The sequence below is a fragment of the Vigna unguiculata genome, chromosome 1, assembly GCF_037176805.1.
Source record: "Vigna unguiculata cultivar grain cowpea cultivar isolate G323 ecotype 2 chromosome 1, ASM3717680v1, whole genome shotgun sequence".
NCBI lineage: Eukaryota > Viridiplantae > Streptophyta > Magnoliopsida > Fabales > Fabaceae > Vigna > Vigna unguiculata.
In genome coordinates, this window is record NC_140792.1 from 22501 (window position 1) to 42587 (window position 20087).

Genomic DNA, 20087 nt, shown 5'->3' on the forward strand with positions numbered 1-20087 from the left:
TATGGTGGCGACTCTTCTTAAAATACTTTTTTTTTTAAAGATTTTCTTGTTCACCATTCCGTCGCGATTTCGGGGACAATTGCAAAGTGTTATAGTTTGATCATTGATGCTGTTTATCTTTAAATTCCTATGTGAAAAAATGAGCTTAGTTTTGGTCCTTGCATGTAAAAAATTCTGCACTTTGATTCGTTGTATTGTTTTTCGATTTGGTTCCCATTAGAAAAATACTCTTACCTTATAAATTATGGAAACGGTGGATACCAATTTCCACACACACATACACATATTTATTTAGGGACCAAAAAAGGTACAACTTTTTCATGCAGGGCCTAATACAAAAAGCAAGTCCAGGGAGCAAAATTATAATTTCAATGAAACTTTGAATACAAAAATAAGGTGAACCAAAAGGGTTGATAAGCATTGGCTTCCAAGTCATAATTCTACATCAGTAAAATGAACTTGAGTTTTATTTGATTTTAAACGGTATCCAACAATAGCTTCTGCTCCTTTGATGTTGGAAGAATAAATAAGAAAACTAGTCTTCGGTTATTTTTCCATGTTTCTCTTGATTGAACAATACGTAGCTCATTCCTTAAAAGTAAAGATGTGAAAATGAGCTCGACCCGTAAACCAATCCAACTTACCACAGGTTCGAACCGGGTCGGGTTGCAAAAATAATTTTTTTGCGATTATGGATCAAAATGGGTTCTTCTGTTATTTATTTATTTTTTGTTTTAAATTTACATAAATTTATTATTGCACTTTCAAAGGAAGAAAACAAATATGGGGGATTGAAAATAACTTGTTAAATTATTCTTTTATACTCTTTTATTTATTTATTTCTTTATTTATATTGTTTAGAAATTTAAATTTAAAAATAACATCATCCACCGACCCACAGGCAACACTCCTGGATAGCAACAATATTTCACCGTTGTGAGGCGCAAACCAAGGTCTGCTGTTTTGAGCTGAGACTCAAGAGCAACATATTCATGGCGATTGAAACGCTAGTGTTAGGTATTCCCTCGTTCTTATTCTCCTTCTTGTGGTGCAAACACACACATCAATCTTACCCTTACATGGTTTGTTTTCAGGCGCTGGTCAAGAAGTTGGGAAGAGTTGCGTGGTGGTAACCATCAATGGCAAGCGAATCATGTTCGATTGTGGAATGCATATGGGCTTCTTGGACCATCGTCGTTACCCTGATTTCACCCTTGTTGACCCCAATCAAGATTTCAACTCTGCCATCACTTGCATCATCATCACTCACTTGTGTGTATCACTCCATTCTCAATTTTCCTGTTTTTAATTATTATGAAGTTAAACTATTCACATGATTTGTATAGTTTTCGTCGTTATAAGTTTCAGTCTCTATATGAGAAAATTGCAAGTTTTATCATTGCCACCAGAAAGTTTTGTAACATCTTTACAACCCTGGAAAGTTGTAGTCTACCTCTGATGTCAATACAAAAGAGAGACCAAAATTGTAAGTTTTATCACTGCCACCAGAAATTTTTGTAACATCTTTACAACGCTGGAAAGTTGTAGTCTACCTCTGATGTCAATACAATAGAGAGACCAAAATTGTAAGTTTTAGTCCTTAGGTAAGATTAACATCAATATTCGAGAAAGAAGTGTGTTGTTTTAATTTTAAAATCATGATTGTCTTATAAACAACACAAAAAACCATCTACTATCATGTTGATAAGTTTTTAGATAGCCCTTGCATTTGTCTTACCTGTCGTGGTGGTTTTTCTATCATCCTATTTCTGTATGTAGAGACTCTTTGTATCTGTTATACTTTGGTCTATATATAGAACCTTCTATAATACAAATTATTTCTTTCATTCTTATTCTTATTTTTTATTGTGATTATTCTATGAACCTATCAATGACATCATTCTGTTTTATAGAATTGCTACAAAACTTTCTAAGAATGATTAGTCACTACAATAATTTATGTAAAGGCTAAAACTTGCAATTTTCTCATAGAGAGACTAAAATTTAAAATAGAGACAAGTATACGGACCCTTGTTGTTATTAGCATTTTAACGTTGCCTTGTCATTTTGAAAATTTGGGCAGTCATTTGGATCATGTTGGCGCTTTAGCTTACTTCACTGAAGTTTGCGGGTATAATGGACCAATTTACATGACAGTGAGTCCTTTTACTGCTACATTTTTAATGAAATGTTTGCCTGAACATATACATCAGTTTTTGGAATTTTCTAATATAACAGAATTTGAATATTTGTGCTAAAATATTTGGGTTTAATTTAATTATAAACTTATACCGTGCTTCACTAACTTTTTTGTTCCTGCCCCCTGCTTAAAAGAACTATAATTTTATCCTTTTTCAAAACTCATCATAGAATCGGCCTGCTTTTTCTTTCAAAGTTGCAGAGTGTTATATTTTGATCCTTGATGCTGTTTTATGTTAAATTCCCATGTGAAAAATTGAGCTTAGTTTTGGTCTTTCCATGTAAAAAAATCTTCATTTTGATTTGTTGTATTGTTTTTCGTTTAGGTTCCCATTAGAAAAATACTCTTACCTTATAAATTATGTAAACGGTGGAGACCAATTTCCACACATATTTATTTAGGGACCTAAAAAAGTACAACTTTTTCATGCCGGACCTAATACAAAAAGCAAGTCTAGGGAAAAAAATTATAATTTCAGTGAAATTTTGAATACAAAAACATTTCACTAAATGGGTTGATAAGCATTGGCTTCCAAGTCATAATTCTACATTAGTAAATTTAACTGAAGTTTTATTTGATTTTAAATAGTACCCTACAAAAGCTTTGGCTCCTTTGATGTTGGAAGACTATCGCAAAGTGATGGTTGATCGCCGGGGTGAGGAAGAGCTATTTTCATCTGATCAAATTGCTAAGTGCATGAAGAAGGGTAATATAGGATCCACTTTTCATTTAAAGTACCCCATCTATAGGTTGGTTAGACAACTATTACTTTAAACATGCCACTAGGAATATTGGCGCCTGTTCTAGTTTTGACTTTGTTGAAGTTTGAATTGTGTGCAACTGTTGTATTAGGGATTTTAGGTGAAGGAAAAAGATTCATCTTTTAGGCTATAAATGTTAAATGTGCCATTTAAGTTTTGTTCTTTCAAATTGATAAATCTTGGTGGATTGATTTACATTTTTGTGTGCATTTTAAAGCTGATTCAGCTATACTTCTCAGTAGTTTATTATTTGTTTTTGGATTTTTGAACATAGTAGGTTTGCATCTAAAATCACCATGCTTCTGACATTAGTATCTAAAATTGTAATTTAATTTGATTCCATGTGCAGTTATTGCTGTTGATTTGAGGCAGACTGTACAAGTAGATGAAGATTTGCAGATACGTGCCTATTATGCAGGACATGTAAGGCTTGTGACTTCATCTTTGAAGTCATGTTTAGTTTTCTGAAAAAAAAGTATAGCATTAGATGTCTTCACTGTTATGGTTGAATTTTTTTTTTTTTTTTTGAACAATGTTAACGTAAAAAGTGAAGAACCCATGACTCTTTTGTGGCAATAAATCAGCTATTACTATTTCTCACAATTCTGTCTCCAACATGATAGGAGCAAACATATAGAGATAGACTGACACTTCATGAAAGATAAGTTGGATAATGGCCTTATAACTCCATAGATCCCATCAAGACTTCAACTTGCACATTTGTTTACAAAGAAGTTTCTCACAAAACGGTTTCATGATCCTACATGCAAGTTGGGAATGATTGATATTCATCAGCTTAATGGGGAGTGTCGAGTTATGAGAAGATATTGTTAATTAATGTAAAAACATTGTAGGGATATGAAGAATTATTATGAATTATTGTAATTATTTCTGGGATGGTAGAGTTACTGTTTGGATTAAGAAATAGAATCAGAGTTTTCTCACTTCTTCAATGTCTTCTGTCCTCTTTTAAGTCTTCCCTGATTCAATCTCTTTCTATATCATTATAGTAGATTTTTCTTCCTTCAATGCCTTACTTCAATGTTTTAGTACTTAAGCTCATCGTTTTATAAAGGTTATTGGAGCTGCTATGTTCTATGCAAAAGTTGGAGATGCAGAAATGGTTTACACTGGAGACTACAATATGACACCAGATAGACACCTTGGAGCAGCTCAAATTGATCGATTACGACTTGACCTTCTTATAACTGAGTAAGAACATCATTGGTTGTATAAATGAACCTTCTAACAAAGTTATCAATAATGTAGTGAGTGACAGTGATAAATGTTCTTTTCTTGTTTATCTTTTACTTTATTTTCTACAATTATTATAAGTTTTGTACATACTTTTCACGGACTACTTATCTGTATGCATTACCATTGCTAACTCATCCTCATATTGATATTACTGTTAGAAATGTGAATTATTCCTTTGCTAGTACCTAATAGCCTAAACTTTTGAGATGTTGGTTCTTGAATTGTATCAAACCATGTGACCAAGAGGTCATGTGATCAATTCTTCTTGTCTTATTTTTTCATTGTTACTGTTTTGAGTTAAAATCCGTTTAACTATTATAATTCCTATTACTGCATTGCTTGCATGATATTCCAACAATTACTGTAATAAACATCATTGGTCTTGTTTCTATTCAGTAAACTCTTCATCTGTGCTTGAGAGGCATCATCAGAATTGTAATAGAATGAGTTTCTGCCCGATATCAAATGTAAACCAAAGTTGTGAAATTTTTGGATCATTAAACTGAATTCTCTGGTATTTCTTAGTAGTTTTGATGAAGGATTTTGTGGCTAGCTACCTACCTCAGATATAAAATTTGATAGACTGATACAGTCCATAGTAGTTTTGCATAAACATTATACAATTGTGTCATGTTACCAAGGTACAGTATATTTATCTGTGGTATCGTTGCTTTCTTTCCTCCTTTTGATTAATGGTTTAATGGGTTTTAAATGCATGAATCCTATATTGGTTTTACTGCTTGAAGTTATAAGATGGATTTTCTTGAATAGATTTTTGTATGATGATTCTTAAAGAAAATCATTTCAGATCCACATATGCGACTACAATTCGTGATTCAAGATATGCCCGAGAGAGAGAATTCCTCAAAGCTGTATGTGTTTGCAGCACTTAATTTATGATGTGATGCTGCTTGTATAATATGGTGTCTTGTTTTCTTTCAGACATTGATTTAAGAAAAATGCATTGTTGACTCACTTTCCAAGTCCTTTCTTGTCATATTTTTGCTATTACATTTACATTGATCTGCCGTAGGTTATATTAAAAATGGGTCTTTTGGTATGTTTGAAGAATCCTTGGTTTGTATTCATGGTGTGGACCAATTTTTGTTGATTAGCAGAGATTTTGACTGAAGGGATAAAAAGAAAACTTTTGAATGAGCGCTATTTATGCTCCTATTAGATGCATTTGATCGGAAAGAATATTAAGACTCAGCTGTTTTAGGAATATATGTTTAAAATGTTATTGGATTGGACTTGTTGATCTATATTGGCTGTACAAGTGGTAGTGATTTTTTCCGTTTGGATAAAACCCTAAATGTTGATACAATATAATGCTTGGTTTTGGTAGGTCTCAAATGTTAACCCCGCGCTTACATCCCTAATGAATGGTAATGATAATCAATTCTTACAGATATAGGCATTTGCCAAAACTAATATTTAATAAGTATTGTAAAATAAGATGAAATAGGGTTTTGGGATTAATTTCCCTTGTGTAAACCCTACACAAAGGATAGTTTATTTATATTGATAATGGACCAAATCCAGAAATACATAATGGGCTGAGCCCAACTACTAAACACAATATTATATCATCTAACACTCCTCCTCAAGCTGGTGCATACAAATCGTATGTACCAAGCTTGTTACAAAGATAATCAATTCTAGGTCCTCGAAGAGACTTAGTGAAAATATCTGCTAATTGATCAATTGAGTTGACAAACTCGGTCTTGATGTCCCCGGATAGGATTTTTTCTCGAATGAAGTGACAGTCAATTTCAATGTGTTTGGTCCTCTCATGCAAGACAGGATTAGAGCTAATGTGAAGAGCAATCTGATTGTCACATATGAGTGTCATTTGAGTGACATCTCCAAATTGCAATTCTTGAAGCAATTGCTTAAGCCAAACAAGTTCACACGTGACTAAAGCCATAGCTCTATATTCCGCTTCTGCATTAGATCTTGCCACAACACTTTGTTTCTTGCTCTTCCAAGAGATCAAATTACCACCAATCGAGACACAATATCCGGAAGTAGATATTCTGTCGGAAGGAGATCCTGCCCAGTCAGCATCTGAATAATATACAACTTTTGTATCAGAGTTGGAATCATATAGTAAACCTTTTCCAGGAGAGCTTTTGATATACTTTAATATGCGAATGACTACCTTCCAATGTTCTTCACATGGGGAATTAAGGAATTGACTCACCATGCTAACAGTAAAGGAAATATCAGGACGAGTAACAGTAAGATAATTCAACTTTCCAACTAATCGTCTGTATTGTTCAGGATCTGAGAAAGGCTCCCCCTGTTTAGGTAGAAGTTTAATATTAGGATCCATGGGTGTTTCTGCCGCTTTAGAATTCATTAACCCAGTTTCCTCCAGAATATCCAATGCATATTTCCTCTGGTATTATACCACTATTGGATTGTGCTACTTCAATACCCAAGAAATACCTGAGTTTTCCAAGATCTTTGGTCTGAAAAATGACGACAAAGATGTTGCTTTAAGAGGGAGATGCCAATGTTGTCGCTTCCAGTGAGAACAATGTCATCAACATATACTATTAAGTAGATACATCCAGCACTGGAGTGACGATAAAAAACTGAATGATCCACTTCACTGCGAGACATGCCAAATTGTTGAACAACACTACTGAATTTTCCAAACTAGGCCCGAGGAGACTGCTTTAGGCCATATAAAGATTTATGAAGACGACAAACCAATCCAGAAGACTCCCCCTGAGCAACAAAACCCGGAGGTTGCTCCATATAAATTTCTTCATTCAAATCGCCATTGAGGAATGCATTTTTGACATCAAGTTGGTGAAGAGGCCATTGGCGAAGAGCAGCCATGGCAATGAATAAGCAAACAAATGCCATCTTGGCCACTGGAGAAAAAGTATCACCATAATCCAAACCAAAGATCTGTGTGTAACCTTTGGCAACAAGGCGAGCTTTGAGACGGTCAACAGTACCATCAGGGCCAACTTTGATAGCATAGACCCACCTGCAACCAACAACAGATTTCCCGGATGGTAATTGGACAAGATCCCATGTTCCACTATGCCTGAGAGCACTCAATTCATCAAGCATGGCCTGACACCAACCAGGGTGGGCTAGTGCATCACCTAAAGATTTTGGAATTGACAAAGAGGAAATAGACGAAAGGCATGTATAGAAAGATGGAGAGATTCTATGATAACTCAAAGCAGCATAATGAGGGGAATGATTACGGGTAGAACGCATACCTTTACGAAGGGCAATGGGAAGATCAGACTCGGTTGTTGGAACCGGAGGAGACAAATAACTCGGCACTTGATATGAGTCATGTGTTGGTGGTTGGCAACGATGTCTTCTGCTATAAACCTGAAGAGGTGGTCTATCCGCAATAAGTACACTCGGAGGTGGCTGAGGAGAATCCGAGGTGGCACTGGAAGTGGGCACACTAGGAGGATCACACATAATAGGGATATCTATAGTAGTAGATGGTGGCTCACAACGAGAAGAGGGGTGTGTGAAGTAAAAAGAAGACTCGTCAAAGGTGACATCAGCGGAGATAAAATGACGGTTGAGGGAAGGAGAGAAACACTTATACCCTTTTTGTGAGCGGTGGAATCCTAAAAAGACACATTTGTGGGCTCTCGGAGACAACTTATCCAAGCAAGGACTAAAATCATGAACAAAACATGTGGACCCAAAGACTTTAAGAGGTAAAGGGTGAAGAGGTTCGTGAGGAAATAAAATAGAATGAGGAACTTGGTTATGCAAGACTGAAGAAGGCATGTGATTAATAAGATAACAAGCAGTAAGAACCGCATCACCCCAAAAATGTGAAGGAACTGCACCATGAATTAAAAGAGTGTGAGTTGTTTCAATAAGGTGCCTATTCTTGAGCTCAGCCACTCCATTTTGTTGGGGTGTATAAGCGCATGATGTTTGATGAAGAATGCCCTGAGAAGCCATAAAATGTTTGAAGGATTGAGAGAGATATTCACGACCATTATCACTCCGTAAATTTCGAATAGAAACCCCAAACTGTGTTTTAATTTCATGAAAGAATGATTGAAAAATAGAGAACAACTCAGAATGATTTTTCATTAAATATAACCAAGTACATCTTGAATAATCATCAATAAAAGTAACAAAATACTGAAAACCTAAAGTAGACTTAACACGACTAGGTCCCCAAATGTCCGAATGAACTAATGCAAAAGGGGACAAAGCCCGTTGTGAGACACTACAAGGAAACGAACTACGACTATGCTTTCCTAATTGACAAGACTCACACGATAAACTAGATAACTTGGACAAGTTGGGGACAAGTTGTTGCAATTTGGCAAGGCTGGGATGACCAAATTGTGCATGAAGATGATACAGACCATTAGACTCACATCCGGTGCCAATCATGTGTCTCGAACTCCGGTCCTGTAAACAAACAGAATCTTTGGTAAAGGAAATAATACAATCAAGAGAACGAGTTAGCCGACTGACAGATAATAAATTGAATGGAGACCCAAGAACATAAAGAACATGATCAATGGATATGGATGGAAAAATATTAACAGTACCAACACCATGAGATGAGACTCTAAACCCATCAGCCATTGTAAATGAGGGTAAATGATCCGGACAAGACAAAGAAGAAAACAAAGATTTGTTATCAGTAATATGGTCTGTGGCACCTGAGTCAAGAACCCAAGGACTAAGAGAATCAGAGTGAGTCAAGCCAACAAATGATGTACCTGTGCGTGCAACAGAGCCAGATGTAGTGAAACTAGAACTCTGACGTTCCTCATACCATTTGAGAAAGTCGTTGAAAATGGCAGGGTGCCCTGCGGTATCAGATGAAGCAGGATCCACAGTCGCTGATCGGGGAGGAGGATCAGAGTGAACCACTACAGCAGACTGAGGAGGACGTTCATGTAGAGCATAACATTTGTCAATCTTGTGGCCTAATTTGCCACAATGGTCACACTTGGGTCGTCCCTTTCCTGGCTTGCGAGAACGATTGCGATCATCCCGCTGAGAGACCAAGACTGAGGAATCATCAGCACAAGTAGATGTATCAATGATTTGTTTTTTTGGCACACGTAAAAGGGCAGAACTAGTAGCAGTGAAGTTGGGCACAACAGGAGACCCCAAAATCTGGTCGCGAACATGGGAATATTCATCAGAAAGACCATGTAATGCCAACAACATAAAGAACTTTGACCGTTGCTCAAGTTCTTCAGCTGGAGTGGAGGCCGGAGGCAATAACTCATTAAACTCATGGAGAAGGGCATGAATTTTGCCCAAATATTCAGCCATGGGCTGAGTGTCAGTGGTGTATAACAACTTGGCCTGTGCCCAAACGTCTGAACATGTTTCATATGAACGAAACATTTGTTTCAGCGAAGAGTTAATGGTGGACTTAATCTGCAGCAACTGTAGTTACACTCTGGGTGAGATGATCTTCATATCCTTGACTCTTGAGCCAAAGTTTGATATCGGATGCCCATGTCGCGTAATTTGTGCCATCCAACTTGTCAATGGATAAATGCACATTGACGTAGTTGGTATAAACAGAGGGTTCAGATAGCGGAGTGCTTGAAGACGACACACCCGAATTGGTAGCGGAAGAAGCCATAGAGGGAGAAACCCTAAAAATTGAAGATGCTCCGATTGAAACAACAACCACAAATCCAGAAAGAGCTCAAGAAGGCGATTCAGGCGAAGTTGATCGGTGCAGAAAATGACCGGCGACGCGCCGTCACGCGCTGCGGAGAGGGGGCGGCGTCCGGAGCTTGCGGCGGTGCGTGGAGGCGCGTGGGAACTCCGGTGATCTCTGCGGCATTGGAGTCGCCTGGTCGTCGATCGAAACTGCAGCTCCGGCGACGACGACGGCGGCAGCGACAGTGATGGCGGCAATGAGCGGTTGGACAGTGACTGTAGTAAACTAACCTAAGCTCTAGATACCATGTAAAATAAGATGAAATAGGGTTTTGGGATTAATCTCCCTTGTGTAAACCCTACACAAAGGATAGTTTATTTATATTGATAATGGACCAAACCCAGAAATACATAATGGGCTGAGCCCAACTACTAAACACAATATTATATCATCTAACAAGTATAAAATATTTTATGCAATAAAGTTTATCACCATTGTGTCTATGTGAAATGTATTAATAGCATTAGTTTTAATTTTAAAAAGGGGTTGTTGTGTTTATTTGGAAGGAAGCAGGACAGTTGCATGCTGTGTTAGAGATGGATATCAAGTTACATTATTTTCTCTTTTTATTTTTTGCTTTTTGTTTTTCAAAATGAACTCGACCCACACCTACTCTGACGTTGGGTATTAATTTTCAAATTAAATTATTTAGGTTCATAAATGTGTATCAAGTGGAGGCAAGGTGCTTATTCCAACATTTGCTGTTGGAAGAGCTCAGGTATTCTTATTAATTCATCTCACAGATTGTAATTTATCTTTCTATTTGTTATAGCTAATGGATGAAGTCCAAGCAACTATTTCACTTATAAATTCTAAGTATGTGTTTGGTTCAACATATTTTGAAGAAACTATCAATTATTTTTGCCTGTATTTTTGAGAGATCTTTCGAAAATTAAATATATCTTAATTAATAATTTAAAAGACCTTAAAAAAGAACAATTTCACTAAGGTTATATTAATAAACCATGAGCCACTCAAAAATTGATGTCTTTTAGTGACCAGTTCAATTTTCAAAAGTATGATATATATGTAATGGTTGTCTTATATTTACGAAGCTGTTACAATATCTAGGAACTATGCATTTTGTTGGAGGACTACTGGGAACGCATGAATTTGAAGGTTCCTATCTATTTCTCAGCGGGTTCGTTTCAGCGTATACTTTTGTGTCAATTATCTTTCTTTGATCTATTGTTTTTGTGTATGTAAACTATACATAATCATTTCACTGTAACCCTTCCCATTTATAGAAAACAAGATTTTATCTTATTTCCTAAGTTTCACAATTACTTTTATAAACATATTATGTACATTCAATAAATTAAATAAGGAACTGTCTTCTGCACAGCACACACTTTATGTTTTGGGAAATCTTCCATGAGGGCTTAATTGGCCAGTACTGAGGTTGTAGTAACCCTAACCAGAGTTGCTCCCCGTTATCCCACTAAAACAGCCAGTCTTATTTGTTTTAACGATATAATCACTAAGGCCATGTATTATTGCATTTTTTTGTCTTGTGACATTATCTCAAATCCTGTGTTGAAATTTTTCTGTAGAGGCTTATCTAGTTTTTAAAATTGAACCATGAAAGGATTATCTGTGTGTATGGTTTTTAATTTAAAAAATAGCTATTTTATTACAGAAAAAGAGATAAACCACCACTACAAACATGTTAATCACGGGTTCCCTACTCTCAGCTAACTTGACTACCAAACTAAAAGTAGAAAGGTTTCAGAGCTTCTTGTACAAAACACCAACAGAATGTGAACTTCCTCGATTTGTTAGTCAGTTAATGATGGACAGATGAAAGAGTATGACAGGATATACATCAGTTTTAGATTCTGACTAAAGATTGAGAGGGTGGTCACAAATTTCTATAGGAGTAGTAAATTACGTATCCTTATTTTTGTATATCATTTCTAGATCTCTGTTTTTGTATATTTTGATCATATCCTATAAAAAAACAAGCATGAAGGAAGCAAGCTGAAATAAGAATCAATGAGGTTCTGGAAAATGTTTGATGATGAGAGCCTCATTGGGTGGGGAAGTTTCAGATGAATCAGAAAATGGAGATGACAGCGGTGGATCTTTAGCAGTAGACCTAGTGGAATTAGTGAGGATCCATGGAGAAGGTTGGAGATTCCTTGGATGAAATCTCCCTGAATGGTTTCTTAAGGAAATTTTTACATTCTGATTTAATAAAAATCCAGAATTTGTAATTGCAAATGGAGAAATATTTTTTATTGGTGTATATTGTTAGAATATCAACACAATATCTTAGAGGGAGAGAATGACTATGACAGATTAAGAAACTTTTGTTAGTTTAGGATTATTATGTTATTCAGCATTCTTCCCCTACTTTTTGGATATTATAAAATATATTATTGTCATTTTAATGATAACTATCAATGTATAATAAACATAATTGCAAATATAGAGAAGTTGTCATTCTTCCCCTTCCAAATGTTTGAAAAGCTATTGTGGTCAATTTCTGTAATTATAATGATGACTTCCACTTAATTTTCAAAGAAGGCAGTTATTATCACATAATAGTAAATTTACACTTTAAAGAGATGTAAGGGAAGAAAACATAAACTCTGATTCTCATTTCTTAGTTTGAAACGAGTAGAAGAGGTTACTTAATCACCCTAAAGATAATTGCATTAATGAAATAACAACTCTTTGTATCCCTACAATATCTTGATATTGATATTTACCATTTCTAATAATATCTTCTCATAACTCAACACTTTCCCTCAAGTTGGTACATGGATATCAATCATTCTCAACTTGTATGTAAGATCATGAAACTGTTGTGTGGGAAGTCCCTTTATAAATATATCTGTTAGCTGAAGTCTTGGTGGGATGTAGGAAGCAATACTTACAGTTGCTGAAGTGTCGATATATCTCTAAGTGTCAGTCTATCTCTTTGTGTATGGTTCTATTGCGATGGACAAAATTGCGAGTAATACTATTAGTTGATTTATTGTCAAAAAGCAAAGTCATAGTTCCTCTAGTTCAATTTATATACTCCCAAGTTTGGTATGTATGTACATTCTATATGCTCTAGTTGGAGGGAGAGTTTCATAATTGTGTAACTTATCTGGATGGGATAACTTATTATAATAGGTTAACTTATGCATAGTATTACTTATCTGACCTATATCTGTTGGATTGATCATTAGATTTTAGTATTTTTTATGTAAGGAACTCCTATAAATGAATGAATGAGCTAAAAGAGATGAATCACTCTCTTAAGCATATTTTCCTTACTTCTATCTCATGTAATATCAATAATCACTACAGCATCTAATAATATCTTATTGTAACTTAAGATTTACATTATCTAAAAGACATTATTTAAAAATATGGGAACAACTAATTGTATAAGCATAATGGTTTAGAGCTGATTATGCATTATTCTTTTACCAAAGCTTCTTGTTCTGCACTGTTCACTCTATGTAGGCTTATTGCAGAATAGTTTTCCTTGTCCTTTTCAAATGAATCAGATTAAGATAATAAAATACAGCTCAGTTCTGTAACTTATTGACTAGTCTATTTTTCGGACAATGTTTCTATTTTTCCATTAGTTGTTGGGATCTGTGCTTCATATTGATACTCCATTTCTTTGTTTCCAGGATTAACAGTCCAAGTTAATGCGTATTATAAAATGCTTATTAGTTGGACAAGCCAGAAGATTAAAGATACATACTCTAAACATAATGCTTTCGATTTTAAGAATGGTAATTTCAATATTTTTTTTGTCATATCATAAATATTCTGTCTGGCATCGTTATGCATTCATATGTTCACTAACATTTCTGTAAACTGTTCCTTTTTTCAATGTTTGTTACATATCTTTAATGCTGTGATACAGAGCCTTGACGTTGGGACCATTCCTAAGTCTGAGATTATATTTCTTTAAATTCAGTAATTGTAACAGTTTGCCAAAGGATTAACGAATTTGATATTTAAAGCATTAGCTTCCTCATGGCAAAAACGTGATGGCTTGGGGATGATTTTGTTTTAATGGTAAGGGGTTTGATTATAGTGGGCAAAAGGAGTGAAATGGCTAACATGTGGTAGTTGACTGGCAGCTGTAACTGGTGCCCTAAAAGACTAGAAGTGTGAATAGTTGCTTTACAGGTTTTATGAGAAGGAATGTCTGCCATCGGATTCTTAGGTTTGACATCTATATAACACATACCAAAGCTAGATCTTTTTGATGATATGAAATTTTAAATATTTTCTTTTCATATCTGGTGATGACAAATTTGAATTTATTGAAAAGAAAAATAAATCAAACAAAAGGAAATTGTTCTATTCTTGTTGACAGATTTTCTTTTATATGAAATAACTATGGTGTGTCCTCAAACTTTGATTGGCAAGATGAAGAATATTGTGTCATTGTTATGCTAGGCGATCTTTAATCTCTTATGAAATTTTTATTGAAATTTCAAGGTCAGTTGGTAAAAGTCTGGAGTAGTAAAAGTAGAAGTCCTAACGGAGTATCGTGGGGAAATATATAAAATTTTGCTAATATGACATATATTAATTTTACTTTTAAACAAACTTATTCGAATGCATCCATATTGAAACTTTTGTGTGAAAACTCAAGAAATTAAGATTAGAGCTTTTGTTGAAATTATGTGTATTATCTGATAAGTTCTACGTCTCATTCATCTGGTTTGGATGTTACAGTTCAAAAGTTTGAGAGGTCTATGATAAATGCTCCTGGTCCTTGTGTTCTTTTCGCTACTCCTGGGATGATAAGCGGTGGATTTTCACTTGAAGTTTTTAAGCGGTGGGCAGTGTCAGAAAATAACCTTGTCACTTTGCCGGGGTACAATCCTATTTCTTATTTTTCTTTACTTTATTTCTCTTTATATTAGCCATTTGATAGCATGATGAGCAAAATGCAGATAAATGTTTACTAAAATTAGCTTGTCACATTGAAAAGCATATGGACACGAAGCTATTTTAATACTGCCCTTTAATGATAAATATCACGCTTGACTAAAACTTCTGGTACATACAAATACATTGGTGATAGCAGTCAATTTAGGAAGTGACTGCTTCACAATTTTTGGATGGAAAGAAAATTTAGAAATTGAAATGCAAATGATTGTTTTGGATGTGTACGAGTCAGATTGTTTTTTAAAAGCATAAGAATGATTTCACATGATTGTTTTAGATAAAAGTTAAAAAAATTTCGTTCACGATTTTCCATTATATTATTTATTTTACAGGTTGCAATTAAATCCATTTACTCACTAACTAAGCCCAGCCATGCATAAATCCGTCATTTCACCCAAAAATTAAAAAATTTGAAGTATAAGATCATTTATCATTGGATGGCTTATGGACCAACATATATCGTAATGTGTAGTGTAATGCTTGAAGGGGCAAGCCTAGGTTGAGGTTTCAGAATTTAGGGAGAACTCCTCAAATTAATGTATCAGAGACTATTAGCAATTATATTTTATTATTTCATATTTAACAGATTATAATAAAGTCTATAATGTAAATATCCCTGAATGATAGCGATCTGATTATACACCTGAATAATAGGGATTTGATTACATTAAGTGTTATTATTATATTTCCAAAATCAGTTTTCTAATCATGTATATATATTTTACGTACTCTTAGTAATAAAATTATTCAATTCTACCCTAATATTTGAGAGAGGAGAGGCTATTCAAAATTCTAACTCTTGGTTGTCATGCTTGACAAATAAAGAATCTAACTCCTTTTTGATAATCAAAATATGATTTCAATTTCTATACCGAAGCTCGTTTTTAAGTGAAGAAAATTAAAAGAAAATAAAACTACAGATTTTGTGCAAAAAAAGGATTTTGGTAAAATAATCAAACAAGTGAAAGGAGGAAGGAAAAATAATAAAAACAGTGACAGAAAGTTGTGGATAAGGCGAAGAAGCACAAGGTAAAGATTGGTGAGAATTTGAGGGGAAACAAGGTGTCATATTAGGGAAGGGAAATAGATAAATTGGTACTAATATTTGTCACCGATTTAGGAAAATATTTCTATATAATGGAATAAGAGAAATCCAAGAGAAATATCAAATTTTGTAAGGTTGAGTTAGGCTTAAAGTTCAATTTTTAACATGGTATTAGAGTTATAAATTAGAGCCTATACTAGCAAAGTTTGTTGTCTGTTAGATCTATTATTCCATCTCTTATCGGGTTGCTATCAGACTACCCATTAATGTATAGTCACATGGTCAACATGCATATGCCTTGGTGTGAGAGGATTGTGTTGGAAGTCCTACGTTGATTAAAGATAAAGTCAATTCATTGTATATAAGTAGGTGCAAACTTCACTTTACAAACTGGTTTTGTGAGGTTGAATTATACTTAAAATTCATTTCTTAATATGGTATCAGAGTCATGAATTAGAGTATATCCTAGCAAAATTTGTTGTTTGTTAGGTTTATTGTTCAACTTGCTATTGGATCATCCATTAATGTCTAGTCTCACATTTGAGATGTATGTCTCGATGTAAGGGAATGCGTTGGAACTCTCACAACTACTAGAGATAAGGCAATTTATAGTATATAAGTAAGTGCAAACCTCACATTTCAAGTCAATTTTGTAAGGTTGAGTTAGACTTAAAGTTCACTTTTTAATCATGTCAACCGAAAAATCTGTCTTAAACATGTGGAAGTTGGTACTTCTTTTAGAAGTAACTATGAATTTCTGTGTTTTCTGTCATGTATAGTTTTTTTTTTTTTTTTTTTTTTTTTATTTCATGGTTCTGTCTTTCTGCCATCTACACCATGTCACTACATGTATTCTGTGCATGGAGAGACTTTTCTTTGCCATTTGTTTTACTGTCTCTTTAGTTTCTTTTTTCTTTTTTAAGAAAAAATATCTATGAATGTATACAAGAAAAATATGTATTGATCTATTCCATTTTCATATATTCGCAAACCAGTTGTATTCTGCTAATCCGTTACTTTGTTCTCTTGTAGGTATTGTATGGCTGGAACGATAGGTCATAAATTAATGTCAGATAAGCGGGCCAAAGTTGATCTGGACGCTAATACAAGAATCGATGTGCGATGCCAGGTAAATATTATCCCCTACCCAATTACAGGGAGATATATCTAACTATTCATTATTTTTACGAACGTCAGTTCATAGAACTTCACATGGCATGAGTAGGAACAGAGTTAGCTGCATGTACAAGTTGATAAATCGGCACCGTGGTGAAAATAACATGATTAGCAAACTTAAATTAGGAAAATAAACATCTTAACTTTCACAGAGTATTACATCATTAGTCTACTTTCCTGAGCTTGGTGTTTGAGGTGATGAGTATGCTTCTGTCATGCCTTTTTCATATTAATATACAACTGAAACCATATTTCTTCTTTCACTTCTTTGTTCTATAATAGCAGATTCTGTCCTCTTGAGTTGATATTGGTACACTGGGTATAAACCCGATTTTAACTAATCTGTGTGTCGCTGTCACCTATCGATGTTCCTCCAATTATCTTGAGATTTTTGTTTTGAAGACTTGTGTGCTATAGAAATAAGACCAAGACGACATTATAATACTGCTTATATTTAAATTAATGTCTTTCTAGTCTTGAATTGCTTGAATATCCAAAAACAAGTATTGTACAAATCAGCACTGAAGGTAATTGCGTCAATTGATTTGGTTTCTGGTATAACTTTGACTCGACTTAAATTGGCAGGTTCATCAATTAGCTTTTAGTCCTCACACTGATTCTAAAGGGATAATGGATCTTGTAAATTTTCTCGCCCCCAAGCATGTTATACTAGTGCATGGGGAGAAGCATAAGATGGCTTCCCTTAAAGAAAAGATTCATTCTGAATTTGGGATTCAATGTTATGATCCTGCAAACAACGAAACCATATGCATTCTTTCAACTCACTATGTAAATGCAGAAGCCTCACACTCTTTCATCAGAAGCTGCTTGAGTCCGAACTTCACATTTCAGAAATGCAGTTCGGTGGACATATGTAACTCTTCTACGATAGACAAAAGCTTAATGCCTATGCTCCAAGTCGAAGATGAAAGGGTATCAGAGGGAGTTTTTGTTGTGGAGAAGGGTAAAAAGGCAAAGATTGTACACAAGGACGAACTTTTGCTTATGTTGGAGTAACCGAAGCACGAACAATGAGAGGGACGTTCTGACATATTGGTGACTCAATGGATCTTAGTCTTGGTTCTTATATTCAGAACTTCATTGCGACTTATCTTGAAATTCTCAATTTCTTGAAGAGCATCTGCAAATAATCGTGGCAGTAATGTCCCTACAGGATTAAGGAAAACTCCCAACATCAAAGCAGTGTATTTCTGCTGCTTTTAGTCAGCAGTGAATGAGAAAATTGCAAGGAAACAAATCTCAGCAATTTGGAGCATCAATACCCACTGAAAATGTTTTATTTCAGAGCACTGAAGGAAGTATGTGAATGAAACAACAGAAGTGGTTCGTTCCATAAAAAGATAATCAGTTTAAACAGAACAGCTTGGGTTGCGGTTATTCTTCCTTCCTTTACAAGGAGTTGGATGTCCAGATTAGATTTCTGCTGTACATTGAGCAATTGATGAAATTGATTCCAATAGAAGTTCGTTTATGGCCGTAATAATTTGATACTCTGATCCTAACATGAAGGGATTTACTGTGATTGCTTTTGTTCCCATATTTATCTTTCCATATTTTATTTTTTGGTTATTCTAGGAAACATGTTCCCCATGAATTACTCCTAGTAGGTCATTCAATGATCTGAATTCCAGATTGGTCTTGTATTTTGTTTATTTCAGATGTGTAACCAATTTTTACAAAAGCAACCTAATGAGCTGTCTTATCGTACTTTTGCTGCTGTAGAAGTGAATTATAACTTATAAGCCTATATTAAGTTGAGTTGTAATAACCATTTTTTTTTTCATTCATTACACACTCACTACAACATATAGGTGAGAAATGTTGGGAGGGTAATTTATTTTATAAAGAATTTTAAATTTTTATTATATTATTTCAATCAAAGTTTGAATTAAGAATTTATAATAGTATTTTGATCAAATAAATGAGAATTTTAAACATCATTAAAAGAAAAAGAATATGAAACTTTTTATTCTTTTATCAAATCTATATCTATTTTATTCGATTTGTTTCTTCTTCGGAATTAGGTCTCAGTTAAAATATTGTTAACATGATTTTGGTTGGAATGTTTGTTTTGCGAAAGGTTTTGGGATGATATTTGCTCAACATAATTTTTTCAATTGACTTTTTTGAGAGTTTCCTTTAAAGTTAAAGTTGAAGTTCATTAAGATTTATTTTATCATTATTCTTAAACTCTAGAAGAGAAAATCGTTGAGTTGAAATTGGGTTGTTTTACACATTACAAGTTGTATTGAGAAAAATGAATCAATACATCAAATAGAAGAAATTTGAAATCTTATAACAATAAAATCATAATATGAGAATAAATAAAGATATTCCTAATAACACATATATATATAGATTAGATATTCACGATTGTATAATATTAATTCTGTATTTCTAAATTTCTAACCACATTCATAATTATATATAGGATAGTTTCTTATTTCTTTTACTATAATACTTCGCTGCAAACTATAGCATATAGGTTGGATGTGTAGTATGTTACAAGAAATAAGAAAATACCTCAATGTCCAAGATAATTTGTCTGGAAATTTTGAAAAGGATTTTGTTTTAGTTTTACAATACCTCCCTTATCACTACTTGTGATAAAAATGTCATTCACATACAATGAGATAAGTACATCCTTAGAAAGAATGACAATAGAATTAATAATGATCAACATCGTTCGCTTGGCATCAGTTAGAAAAGTTGCAATTCTAATTAGTAAAATCAATACCAAAGATATTATGTCAATAATATTATCCCAATATATCTCGTATTATGTCCATGTATTATTTTTCATATGTGCAGTCATTATTATTAATTATTTCCTATATTGTTTATTGTATTTAACGATGGTTTTATAATAAAGGTTATGAAAAATGTTAAAAATTCAAGCAATAAAGTATATGTTAACATAAAGTATTCAAATATAATAAAATTTTAGTAGTTGTTAACAAACAAGTTAAGATAATCTATTTTCTTAACTTTAATCTCATTAAA

At 34.0% G+C, this 20087-nt stretch overlaps 1 protein-coding gene across 1 annotated transcript; it reads left to right on the forward strand.

Annotated features, from left to right (window-relative positions):
• Positions 1 to 848: 848 nt before the first annotated feature.
• Positions 849 to 18791, forward strand: LOC114171208 (cleavage and polyadenylation specificity factor subunit 3-II-like). The gene is made up of 13 exons (XM_085670069.1): positions 849 to 1017; positions 1095 to 1272; positions 2084 to 2156; positions 2789 to 2906; positions 3311 to 3384; positions 4037 to 4173; positions 5027 to 5090; positions 10581 to 10646; positions 11000 to 11069; positions 13564 to 13668; positions 14627 to 14768; positions 16920 to 17016; positions 17649 to 18791. The coding sequence occupies exons 1-13, from the start codon at positions 993 to 995 to the stop codon at positions 18078 to 18080; spliced, it is 1581 nt and encodes a 526-aa protein (XP_085526195.1). The 5' UTR covers positions 849 to 992; the 3' UTR covers positions 18081 to 18791.
• Positions 18792 to 20087: the final 1296 nt, after the last annotated feature.

Excerpts from the sequence above, each read along its gene's own strand:
- LOC114171208 (XM_085670069.1), top strand. The coding sequence starts at position 993 with ATGGCGATTGAAACGCTAGTGTTAG. Across the intron at positions 1,018-1,094 it reads GATTGAAACGCTAGTGTTAG|GCGCTGGTCAAGAAGTTGGG; the intron begins GTATTCCCTCGT and ends GTTTGTTTTCAG. Across the intron at positions 11,070-13,563 it reads TCCTATCTATTTCTCAGCGG|GATTAACAGTCCAAGTTAAT; the intron begins GTTCGTTTCAGC and ends CTTTGTTTCCAG.